Source organism: Amblyomma maculatum, chromosome 1 (assembly GCF_055883805.1).
Source record: "Amblyomma maculatum isolate TAMU_Amacu chromosome 1, ASM5588380v1, whole genome shotgun sequence".
Lineage (NCBI taxonomy): Eukaryota > Metazoa > Arthropoda > Arachnida > Ixodida > Ixodidae > Amblyomma > Amblyomma maculatum.
This window is the reverse complement of record NC_139344.1, coordinates 99,676,381-99,688,625: the sequence shown is the minus strand read 5'-3', so window position 1 is coordinate 99,688,625 and position 12,245 is coordinate 99,676,381. Positions and strand designations below refer to the sequence as shown.

The 12,245-nt window shown below is 46.1% G+C and overlaps 1 protein-coding gene across 2 annotated transcripts in view; it reads right to left on the bottom strand.

Moving 5' to 3' along the window:
• The window catches only part of LOC146203299 (clotting factor C-like), a 29,294-nt gene extending 17,955 nt beyond the window's left edge, over positions 1-11,339 (bottom strand). Inside the window, exons 1-6 of one of the 2 annotated variants that reach the window (XM_084588657.1) lie at positions 10,895-11,339; positions 5,674-5,800; positions 5,226-5,386; positions 3,278-3,373; positions 2,521-2,685; positions 149-355 (exon numbers count right to left, since the gene is read on the bottom strand). In XM_084588657.1, the coding sequence (XP_084444783.1) occupies positions 149-355; positions 2,521-2,685; positions 3,278-3,373; positions 5,226-5,386; positions 5,674-5,800; positions 10,895-10,913 (775 nt within the window). In that variant the 5' untranslated portion in view covers positions 10,914-11,339. Of the gene's footprint in view, positions 1-148; positions 356-2,520; positions 2,686-3,277; positions 3,374-5,225; positions 5,387-5,673; positions 5,801-10,894 lie in introns of those variants that run through there. The other variant, XM_084588658.1, reaches the window with a different exon arrangement.
• Positions 11,340-12,245: the final 906 nt, after the last annotated feature.

Sequence of the window (12,245 nt, the reverse complement as noted above, 5' to 3'; positions counted from 1 at the left end):
TTGCCGACAATACACCATAGTGTAAGAAACGTGTTGCCCCTTCTCGTGTTCTAGGATTTGTTTCCGTTCTTTTCTTCTTGTTTGGGCACTCCCTCGGCCCTGTCGTCCTAAATAACTACCATGAACTTGCCCTTGAGTATGCTCGTACCTTTGAGGCAGGATGGCGGTGGTGCTGACCAGGCACCCTGCTGGGTGCACTGCAAGGACCTTGCGCCGACAATTTCGTAGCCGTCTGCGCAGGAGTAGGTCACGGTGGTGCCATTGTACTGGATCTCTCGCGGGCTGGACGGGGAACCGCTCACTTGCGCGACGCTGCGGGCCACGTCGGGCAGCGGGGAGCACGGCACCTGCCTCTCTGCGTTAAAGGATCGTCTCGTGAACACAACGAGCAGCGACGTCGCAGGCACCCTAGCATTGCATGCCCGCGAAACGCACATTACGCGGTAATTGCTCGCTACTCAAGGAGTCATTAGTAAAAGTGGATCTTGAAGGTATTTGGCGTGGTTCTCTTTTGCTTACATCACTCAGGGTAAGCTGGCCGCGTGATACCCAAATTGTATTCTGCGGCTATACGCTGCGCAGCAGAATTAGCGTCCCCTAAGCACGAAAGAGAGGAGGGTAGAGTACGAAATTAGACAAGGTTGCTCCAGGGCGCATTCCGAACGCTTCCAGAGGAGGCCACTGAGCCGCGTTGCTGCGGCTTCGAGAACAAGGAGGGAAAAGAAAAAAAAAAACACGAACGAGGGTTGCATTTGTGCTACTTAACCGTTACCGCATATACGGTCGCACAACTTGCCCGGCCACTGCCTCAAGGCGACCACTGGCGCCTCCAAAAATGACGCTGGGACAGTCTGTTTTCTCTCTCCCAAAATCCATTACCGCTCAAGCACGCCTGTTTTGCGACGAGCGTATACGTTGTTGCCTCGATTAAGCCAAGAGCTAAAACGCTCCGCGTGAACTGTCTTCCATGGGAATGCCGCTTCTCTGTGCCACGTTTCGTGTATAGTGCACTGAGCAGAGCAGCAACAGGTTTATTTGAAATGTCTAAGGAGGTCGGCGATGGCTCACTTGCCATTCGAAGGAGTGGCAATCAAGCATTAGCCGTCATGCAGGAGACCTCAATCATTTCATCCACTTTACTAAACGTCAGTGCGAACGAGCACGCTAACCTTGCTTATAGCGAAGACACGCAATGATAGAGCACCCACATCAAACCAGGGACCTAATCACATCTGTATACACACCGTCCCACACAGAATTAGGACGTAATAACACTGTTACTACTTGATTTGGGTCGAAAGTTAATGGAATGTCTTTAAATGGGCGAACAAAAAACTCTAAGTGCGCAAGGAGGCATACAGGCAAACATCATAGGCAAACCGAGCAAAAATTATATTTTGTTTTTACTTTAAATAGCACAGACTGGACTATTTCGACATATTGCTAGCGGCATCAGTATGACTCGTGAAATGGGTTCAGAAACATACTTCTCCCAGGCTGAATCATTTGTGGTTGGCGTGCATGCTGGCCATAACGTTCGGCGGCTCGCAGCATTGCAGTACGTACGGAGGCAAGTGCGGTAGAAAGGTTCCTTGCGTCCCATTTTCATTCTTGACGTGTTACCCACGGCTCTTATAAACCGATATCATATTCTATGGTAACACCATGCGCAATATTTGAAGCGAAAAAAAAACATATTCAACCCAAACAGTTTGACGTGTGTAGTTCTTTCAGCTGTTTTCTTTAAACATTTATTAAACGCTATAAAATTCATAAGAGTAACATTTTCTGAAGCCTAAAATTCCGCTAAAGAATTGAATAAACAGCACGACCTGATGGCTGAAATTTTGCAGGACTTGAGCAGCCCGTCGTGAGAGAAGACGCAGCTTCAGTCACCAGTGCAAGCGGAAAGGGACGACGAAGGCGGCAAGCTATAATCGCAGTTGAGCCCAGTTATTAGATGTAAATTATAGACTCCACTGATTCCGATCCTAAAAGCTCACGCCAATATGCCAGTATGAAATGGCGCCCTTTGAGTTGTGGTGGTGAAATGTCAAGGAGTGAAGTTGTACTACGCCTAAATGTCGCAGACGCACCCATAAGACATAACTGGAAGTTTTACATAATTGGAAGACATCATAGTTACATAATTACATAGTTGGAAGACATCGCGGTTCATCACTCCTCACTTTCCGCGGAAGGCAGCCCGAACACGTAGGTCGTGAGGCACAGCAGGAACGTCGTTTTACAGGTGTGATTGGGACATTATATTAGCATTTCGAACACCCAGTCAGCGTTGTATGTTGAATTTTACCTTCAAAAAAAAAATCTGGACATAAATAGCAAACGTGGTGCATTAATTTTTAAAATTACCGTAACAGCGCACAATCACACACTGCATTACCGCAACTTACGCCGTAATTGTAAAGCATTATTGTGATTTTTCAGCGCTACCTTTAGCTAGAGAAGGAGAGGAGGTCTTCTTGAAAGAAAATGTAGGATACTCAGCAGCAGGCTCACCGCAATAAGGCGGCACTCCATTCCAGGAGCCATCATTTTGACAGTTGAGTGTGCCAGGACCGACCCTCTTGAAACCAGTCGGGCAGTTGTAGTGGATAATTTTCGGCAGGTTTGCCGGTGCCATTGTGGCTAGTACACCGGGGAGATGAGCTGGCGGAGTGCAACCTGGGAAATTTTTCCAGATAATATGATTCAAATATTGAAGTTCATTATATTGAGAGAACAATTAAGAACCCTTTGGACAAGCAGAAAAAGCTGGCGTGTCGTGATGTTATGTTTTATATGTATTTTTGCGACAAAAGGAATCAGTTACGCTCGCTTTTCATCCGTTGCAAAAGATCATGCAGTTCATAGCCGCCAGACGATAGAGCTTTGTACAGCTTTGCAAAGAAAAAGTATATGAATTCGACTATATAGACCGATTCAAATGTCTAAAGCTGAGGGAGAAGGTGAAAGAGGCTGGGGCTACAATGAGGTTACAGTTGCATTAAAGGAATGAAAAATAAGCAGCAAATTCAACAGAGCAAAAAAAAAAGTGCAGTAAAGAAAACTCTGGTATAGCGTGCGACTACAAGGTTATACTGCGCCAAACTATTCAATAAATCAAACATTTGCCTTCACTGTGTGCCGGCCCAGTGCAAAACAGAGCGTCTTGCGAGCGCTAACCTGAGTATAACATAGAGTGTCCAATGCCAGCAGTAAAATTTCTATGATATAGGCTCAGTAATGCTTGCGCGGGAAAACGTTGCACGCTTACCGTCTCTTATTTCACAAAGGGAGCCAGAAAACCCTGCGAGGCACCGGCACTGACCGGTGTCCTTGTCGCAGACTCCTCCATTCTGGCAGGTGCAGACTGCAAAGAGCAGATACTTACATTGACAACCATGCATTCCGCCCAGCAAACGTGTGAGCAACCTTTTTTTTAAAAAAAAAAAGAACAAGAATAAACAAGCATGCGCAATGACGAAAACAGAAACTGAAAACAGAAACGTAAAACAAAAATGCGCCGATGCTTATGATGGCTGTTCATGCAATCAAGGGCCCTTACTAATTCGAAAGAATGTCACGGTTACAAACTGTTGCTTAGGCAAGATTGGCAACTGGAGACAAAAAAAAAAAAAAAAGCTTAACAGCTCAAAATTCGACTTAGCCTGAGACGTGATGAAAATGGCAAAAAAACGAAATGCGATAATAAAAAAGGTGACAGCGCCTACGTACAGAGGGGTGTCGATTGTTGGTTACTCTTTGCCGTTGACAATGGTACCGTACACACGCGACCGTTTAAAATCCCTTACCAGCTCAGAACCGCTTTTGACATGTATGTGACAGATTTGTAAAATCAGAGTAGTAGTAGGTATGCCCTGACGGTCGTTCCAGTTGCAGTGCTATGTGGCAGCAGCAAGTCAGCTGTGGTGGTTAAAATAGCACCAGTAGCACCTAAAAAGTAGTAGAGCAGTACATAGTTACATAGTATAGAACGCACTAGAAGTACGTTAGTGATCGTAGTAGTAATGGTAGCAACAATAGTAGAACATAGCAGGAGTAGCACTAGCAGCTGCAGTAGTAGTAGTAGTAGTAGTAGTAGTAGTAGTAGTAGTAGTAGTAGTAGTAGTAATGGTGGTGGTGGTGGTGGTAGTAGTAGTAGTAGTAGTAGTAGTAGTAGTAGTAGTAGTAGTAGTAGTAGTAGTAGTTGTAGTAGTAGTAGTAGTAGTAGTAGTAGTAGTAGTAGTAGTAGTAGTAGTATAAATGGTGGTCATGGTGGTGGTGACAGCATCATAGTGGCGATAATTGCTAATATACGTGAGATTTGTTTACAGCTTAAACCAGTGCGAGGCACTTCCGTGTAAAGTCAGACTAAAAATTACCGACGATTACGTTACTTCCTAATGCGAAATTTGAGCGCAGCAAATAAGCTGTTTCACCTTTTCGATAGATTGAGGCAAAGAAATCGAGCAACACATGCATGCGCTATCACAGAATTTTTTTTTTTTTGTGTGTACATATACAGATCCGCCGCCACCGATCTGGCTCTCTGATTGCCACCGCACAGGGGTTGCATTGGAGGAGGAGCGAAGAAAGGAATTAAGTTCGAGCCGGCGCTTTGACAACCGGAGACTCGCAGGAAGAGGGGGGAGGGGGGCGGCGTGTACACCCAGCGGCAAACGATGGGGCAGAAGCGCGCGCAGCAAGCGGACAACGCGATAAAGGGAGGAGGGAAGAGATAGCAGCGACTGACTGATGCTGCTGACGCCGATAGTGAGTCAACCCCAGCTGCGGAGTTGGTTTCAGGGACAACGCCGCCGATGCCGACGCAAACAATATGATACCCTCGCTTCCGCAGCGCCAAGAACCAGGTCTAGCCGTGGGAAGGTGGTCACGTATTCGTCGACGTGCCGGGGCCTACGTGAAATAACCGGCGCGTCGGCAACTGAAGAGCACCCTATCCGCCACACAGGAACAGGGGGGGGGGGGGGGGGGGCCTCCCCTCCTCTTTCTGCATGGCGGCGACGGTGTTCTATGCAGTCACGTTATCTTGACTCTCTAGCGGCGTCAGCGGCATCCAGCGGTATCAGTCGGTCGCTGCTAGCGCTGGGGGGATGAAAGGGGGGCGGAGCTGGTTACGAGGCCGACGACGACGCCGACGCGAAACCCAAGAACGGACGCCAAAGAGCTGCGCTCTAAAAAAGCGTCCTCAGAAAACTCACCTGAAGTGCACCAGACACCGTACCTTCCTGGCGGGCAAGTTTCGCATGCCCTCAGACCATTGGCACACGTCTGGCAGTTGGCGAAGTTTGGGCACACTTTATCGTACGAATCGCTGTCACAAGGTCGGCACCGAAACTCGAAACGGCGAACATAGCTGCACCTGAAAGCAGAGTTTCACGTCCAGTGCATCCCAGTTTCTTTCTTTTTTACTGGAGATGTGTGTGTTAACGTTGAAGTAAATAAATCCTCAGGTAAAGCGCTCACATGTCCCTTGTACCTGAGGAGTATACGGCAAAGCTACGAAAGTCCGGTTCATTGCCTCGCGTTGTTGTCTTTTGTTTTGTTTTTTCACCTAGCTTCTATGAGCTCATGGCACTCAGAAATAATTTATTTCTAGCGCACATACCGCTCAGTAACGCTGCTGCTTAAGAAATCGGCGCACCTTACCCGTCGACTTTGATGTTCACAGTTGATCCAGTGGAGCCGCACTGGCAGTCATGCGACTCATTGTGGCAGAAGCCCTTGATGTCCACCGAGTGAACGGAGTGGACAACAGCGGACAAGACTCCGATGCCTGGAGGTAAAGGGAGAAGCGATTAAACAAATTTAGATGCCGCGAACGACCCATTTTTTTTTCTAAACATATGACATGACAAAAGAAATACCTCTGAGTATGTGTTTTCTGAAAACTTTGTATGGACGAGTGGGGCGAGAAAATTCGGTATTACGCGTGCAGTAGATATCCGTTTATTTGTTGATAGTTGAGATAACACTAGGACTGCCCCAAAGGTGAACTCTCTATCTGGCGTCGGCGCCAGAGGCGTCTGCATGAGCCCTGCACCTACCAACCGTGGCAGGTGGCAAGTGCAGAGAGAGAAATCCCCAACTCCACTCGCGGGTGATAGAGGACAATGGCCGGGCTGAAAATGACCCAACAAAAATGAATAAAAGAAGCGACTGCGGATAGAAATGGCCTGGTTAAAAACGCCGCCTAACGAACTTGAGAGGTGCGCTAAGCCCATGGCTGCGAGGGAAGCGCTCGTGATGAAGCTCTGAGCTTGGTTATTATACCTCGGCTGCTCTACGGTCCCTTTCTAGATCTGCGACTGCCCTTTTTCTGATTCGTGAACTTACTAGAACGGATTTGGAATTCCGTTACAATCGGAATTCGAATAGATTGGCGAGTGTAAGCAAAATGTTATCGCATTTATTTTACATGAATCTATTAGGCAGGCCCTAAATTTTTATCCATTTGCTGATCAAATACTACCGGCTGCCCTTTGGCGGCCAAAGCAGGAGCTGCTACAAGCGGAAAAATCACACTAATGACATTACCGCAAAAATAAAATTGAAACTTTTCATGGAAGGGAAAATTATTGAAGCTGGCTAAACTATAGGCAGCAGCTTGCGTTAGCTCATTCGGGGCCGTGAAAAAAAAACTGGCTATTTCTGAAGAGTCTTGTAAACCTTTAATGTGTAGAATATTTAAACAGTGCTATAAAATGTTCCACAATGTTGCTAAATGCAACTATTTACATTGTGAAAAAGGCTGACCGCCGAAGAATTGACGCGTTTGAATTGTGGTGCTGGCGAAGACTCTTGAGAGTTCCTTGGACTGCCAGAAGATCAAATCAGTCGATATTGTCGACCACAAACCCTGACTGCATTCTAAAGTTAAAGCTCAGCTACTTTGGTCATCTGATGAGAAGAGAGGAGTCGCTGGAGAAAGATTTGGTGTTGGGAAAGGTTGAGGGTCACCGGAGAAGGGGTAGGCCGCGAACGCGATGGTTAGATGGCATCCTCGAGGCACTGCAGATGAAGTTATGTGATGTTAGGAAGATAGTGAGAGACCGGAAAGCGTGGCGTGACATGGTCCATAGGGTCACGAAGAGTCGGACACGACTGAACGACTGAACTGAACTGAGAAAAAACAGGCACATCTGAGGGGCCTTAATGGAAAAAAACAACGTATCATGAAATGTTGCCATTTAGACGGTCTCTGAAACGGATACATAACGTTTTGCTTAAATATTCCGCATAAAATGAAGAAAATTACCTTCTGAGAATTCGCTAGAAAAACAACGTATAAAAATAAGAAAGGGCATAACTATGAAAACAAAAGCTATAATAGGCCCCGTCGTGGTGGTGCAGCTGTTAGGGCGCTCGACTACTGTGCTCAAGAAATGGGGGATCGAATGGAGGCGAAGAGCAAGGCGCCTGTGTGCTGTGCGATATCAGCGCACATTAAAGAACCCCAGGTGGTCGAAATTTCCGGAGCCCTCCACTACGGCGTCTCTCATAGCCTGAGTCGCTTTGGGACGTTAAACCCCACAAACCAAACTAAACCACTAAAGCAGTAAAGATTAACAAGGGGTCGACGAAAGTACGTCTGGTCTCTTGACTCAGCATCTCGTGGAACTAACTTGACCTTTTCTTTTCGCTTTTAATGCAATCATTCATTTTAAGCCTAACACCACAGATTGTTGTCTACTTCTGCGTCCGGCCTGCAAAAGCGCACCTGGGTAGCAATATGTACTATACAGCTCTGATCACATTTGTCTCAAGCGCTCTAGCGGTGCTGTGTAGAGGAAATAAAGTGAAGTTCTAAGGCAGACACTGATCTGTACTGAAATGTTTTGAACTGTTTCGCAGCCGCAAAGTCACGTGAACCGCACCGACAGAAGTGCGTTGCCCATACCAAAGTTACAGCGCTAAGGTTTGATTTAAAGAGCTCCGCGCCTTCTGGCTCGAGCGCTCCATGCGAGTGTGATCGACTCCGTGGCTAGTAGAATATGTTATGGCTATTATCCAGATGGAACTTCAAAGAATAGGAATTAGTAGACGAAGAAGATACCTATAACAATTGTCCAATTGAATCCCTCTATCCCAATCAGGATGTACTTTGGCCTAGATAGGGACAGGGATACATGGGCCATTGTGGAAGCAGGGCATTTGCGCAGAGTTTTTACGGAGCGTTTCGCATGTCTGCAATTCCCCCCCCCCCCTTATTTTTCTATCCTTTTCGCTCGTACGTATGGTTATTGGTTCCAAAATTTTATCATTTTGTTCATAGTAGGCGGGGAAAGGGGGGTGCAGTTGGGGTGACTGGAAATGATAAGGGCAAGGAGAGCTAAATAGTATGCTTCTTCTTGTACGCGCGTGTATGCGAGTATGAACGGCGTGTATTTTCTCCTTTCTATCACACTGTTGCTCTTTGCGCACGCAAAACCATGATCTCTAGCGCTCCTTAGCATGAGCGATTGCCTTTAACACAGTGGCTAGACATGCGAGTTAGCAGTACATATTAGGGACGTGATGCATTACTCCCCACAAAGGTGGCACATTATTAGCAACAGCGCGGTACCTCTTGCGCTGCTGCTCCAATAACAATCGCCATCTCTGAAACCAAGTTTCCGAGGCAATTTAAAGGGCCACATGTTCTCAATCTGCGCTCCTGCGGCAAATATTCAGGCCTTCGAGCCGCTTGTTCAGAGATGGAAAACAATGTCGCACCAAAACTACCACACGCAATTGCGGTTATTCCAGCTTTATATTGACACCGTAAAGTTTTCTAGTAGAAACGTTTGGTGAATATTCAGCTGCTGCCATTTTAGTAATAATTTTAGACTAGTTATGCCAGTTCGAGTAAGCTAAAAGTAGGTCTACCTGTTCAAGAACGCCGGCATCAGTGCTTTTTTTTTTTTTCCTTGTTATTCTCACAACATATTTGAAACACTTTAAGTAATAATAATAAAAAAAAAAAGACGCATGAGATTCTTCGGAGTTTTTCGATAAGATTATTGGTTTCGCTGTCATCGCTTGCCCCGTACTTACTAGGATTAATCTGCAGTATGCCGTGTCTGCTTAACCAGTTGATTTTGCGCGTCTCAGCCATTAGGCTCAGAGCAGGCTCTCGATGTCGCTCTAAGGTTGTCAGTAGCAATACGTGATTTTTTTCTAGTTTATTATTGAAGACAAAATTCGAGCTCCTTTTTTACGTACACATTAGCAACGGTAGTCAAACCTCTTCACTGCTTCATATTAGCTTTTCCTGCATATGGTAGAGTCCGATAGACACGTGCCTACAGATAACCATTCTGCATACGCACCATAGAGTCGCAGACACACCAGCTTATCTTATCGCATCATCATGCGTCATCATAAAACACGATGCGTTGACGTTCATTTTCTTATAAACGATGAAAGTACACGAGGGAGCTTTTATCAGAAAAAAATAGTTTTCTAGTTGAGATTGCGTATGTCTGGGTAAGGGAAAAATACCACAGTAATGGCGTACTGCGTGCACACTTTTGGTCAATAGTATTCAGGCCGCACTGTTTACCTTTGAGTCATATAGCATGAAGGGTTTAATTTTAGAGGAGGCCTATTTTTTCGCGTTTTTCGCGAATCGCATGCTGCTCTCGAAAAATAGGTACCGCGAATAATTCCGACAAAATGCACATTTACATTTCGGCAAAACAATCATCTGATACCTGCAAGTTATTGTATGTTTACAAGTGAACGCTCCTTTGAAACTAAGCAGTGCAACTGCAAATTTGAAGCAGTGCGTTAATTACTATAGCGCAATTCAGAAACCTTGTCGCTTTTGGAAGACGCGCGATTCCGCGGTATTATTTCAGGGATATAAAGGAACATCTTTGACGCGCACTGAGAGCAGTCTAAAACTTTGTCGTTCCGTTTGTTCGAAGCAGTTGTTATAAGTGCAAACAAAGAAAAAAATTATTCATTACTGACATTATCTCGTCAGTAGTTGTTACAGCGAGTTACGAAAGAAAAGGCTCCTCTTGCTCTTTTCGGCTTTCACGAGAAACTTGCTTCAATGACAGATTTCTCTAATTGGTATTTAATTTTTCGCATAACAAAATATAAAAAGGTATTGCTAAAGCCGATTTTATAAAGCAGGGAAAAGGCAAACGAGGCGTGATGAGGCTCATGGCATCTTCAATTTCTCGACAGCGCACCCGCCCCGTATCATTACATTTCTTTATTTCTTTCTTCTCTTTTCCTTTTTTTTTTTCTTGGGGGAGGGGGGGGGGGGTATCTCTTCATTTCCGGCTTTCCTTGCGACTATTGTGTTGGTTTTTCAAGTATAATTTGCTTCGCAAGCAAATCCATGCTATTGCGAGATACTTGCGGTTATTTGGGCAACAACGCTTGCGCGTCTGTAGCCGGTGTGTGCGTGCGCGCGCGCTCATGTGCCTTTTTTTTTTTTTTAATTGTCCTTTCTGCGATCAGTGTCTGTTCCCTCACTGTACTTCGGCCTGATCAGAATAGACATTGGATTCTGGTCCGCGCTCATCTTGTGTGGGTTTTCTGGAATATTACTTGCAACAAATAACCGAACTCCAAACTGTACATTAGATTAACTGACGAGCTCTCACTATTGACACTTATATCATGAGTTAGAAAAGCTCGACTACTCAAAAACTACCTGGCTAAATTAATTAACTAAAATTCACCCCTTACCATGGCGCATTTTCGTCGGTGGCTACTCATATACGCTTGCAGTCGAAACGGCAAAATTCTTCTGTCCAGCGTATTCTATTCGATTCTTCACAAGACTAAGGCAGTGATCCAAGACGGTCAGTCCAAATAGCCGAAATAGAAAGAGAGTGAGCGGCATCGACCCCGCAAAAAATATACTCACAGACAACGGACAGAATCATGTCGAACGGCTAGATTCACACGCTGTCCTTTCCGGCACAGCGTCCACACAGAAGCACAGCGTCTTCTCCGCTTGACAGAGAGTACTACGGTACTACCTCGTTCAAAAAAGGCGTGCAACAAAGACGCGGAGAAACGCCTCGTCCTTACTGGCTCCGCAGTACGATGGTGCCACCCTCCCCGAGATAAGCGGACTTCTCTGAAGAAACCCATCCATTGCTCAGCAGGCAAGCAACACGCTCGCTGATGCGGTTCATCGCGCGTCGGCTCCTCCTCGTCCAATAGTAAAAACACTTTCTCAGTGATGCCTGTGTATACTGACTCGGTACACTCGCTTCTCCGCTTCTGCAATGACAGTGAGTCGGGTTAAAAACTGGCGTCCATTTTTTTTTTTTTTTCGCTCGATGTCTTTCGGGGTTCCTTTCAGCGGTTGCATATGGGCAAACCGGATTCATCCCCTTTGCGTCAGGGGCAACACGTGCCGGCGGCTGGGCTATCGTGCAAGGTAGCGGGGGATTTCCTGCTCGCAGAAGGAAGCGGCTGCTGATTGTCTGCCGGCCGACTGCCAGACAGATAGCCCCTCGCAGCCTCGGCGGCCGACGCTGCGTGCGTCTCGCCCTGCTTGATGAGTGACTTCTTTCGAAGGGCAACGAATTGCAACCAGCACCGAGTATTCCTTGAAGAGAGAACGTATCCGAAAAGCTGAAAACGTGCGCGCGCGGATTAATGGCCTCGGTAGTTATTTCCCACTTCGCCTGGAAATGAACACACATACAGATTCCGATGCCTCGGAGACAGACGGTATACACGCGGTTAGCGTATTTCAAACAAGAATATTTCTGGTCAGGTTGGCGATGTACTCCAGGATGTGAAATAATGGATGTACAGACCCTTGCCAACACGTACGTTACGTAGACTTGATTGTAGAACAAAATTATTGCAGGCCGTTTAGCCGCATCTTCCATGCAGATATGTTTTCGGTCTTCTGATCTGAAACTTAATTTCGCGTCCATCGCACGTGATATATGACTCAATACGAGTGGCAAGTGGGTCCCGTTCAAGAAAGACTGAGAAGGCGAGCAGAGTGCGCCAAGATAACGAATAGGGAAGAGGAAGACGCACAAGCGTGCGTAACTCATGTAGTCCTCAGTAGCCGAATTACGAATTTAAAGTAGCCGAAAAAACGGCAACAACAATCCGTTTTTGTGCGTTGCTGACACAATTGGGAAAGCGACGGCACTGCAACGAATGAAAAGCTTTGCTCAGAACTGTTTTCTAATAAGCCGAGGTATTTTGCATTTTATATTGGCAAAACCAGCACATGGAGAACGAAA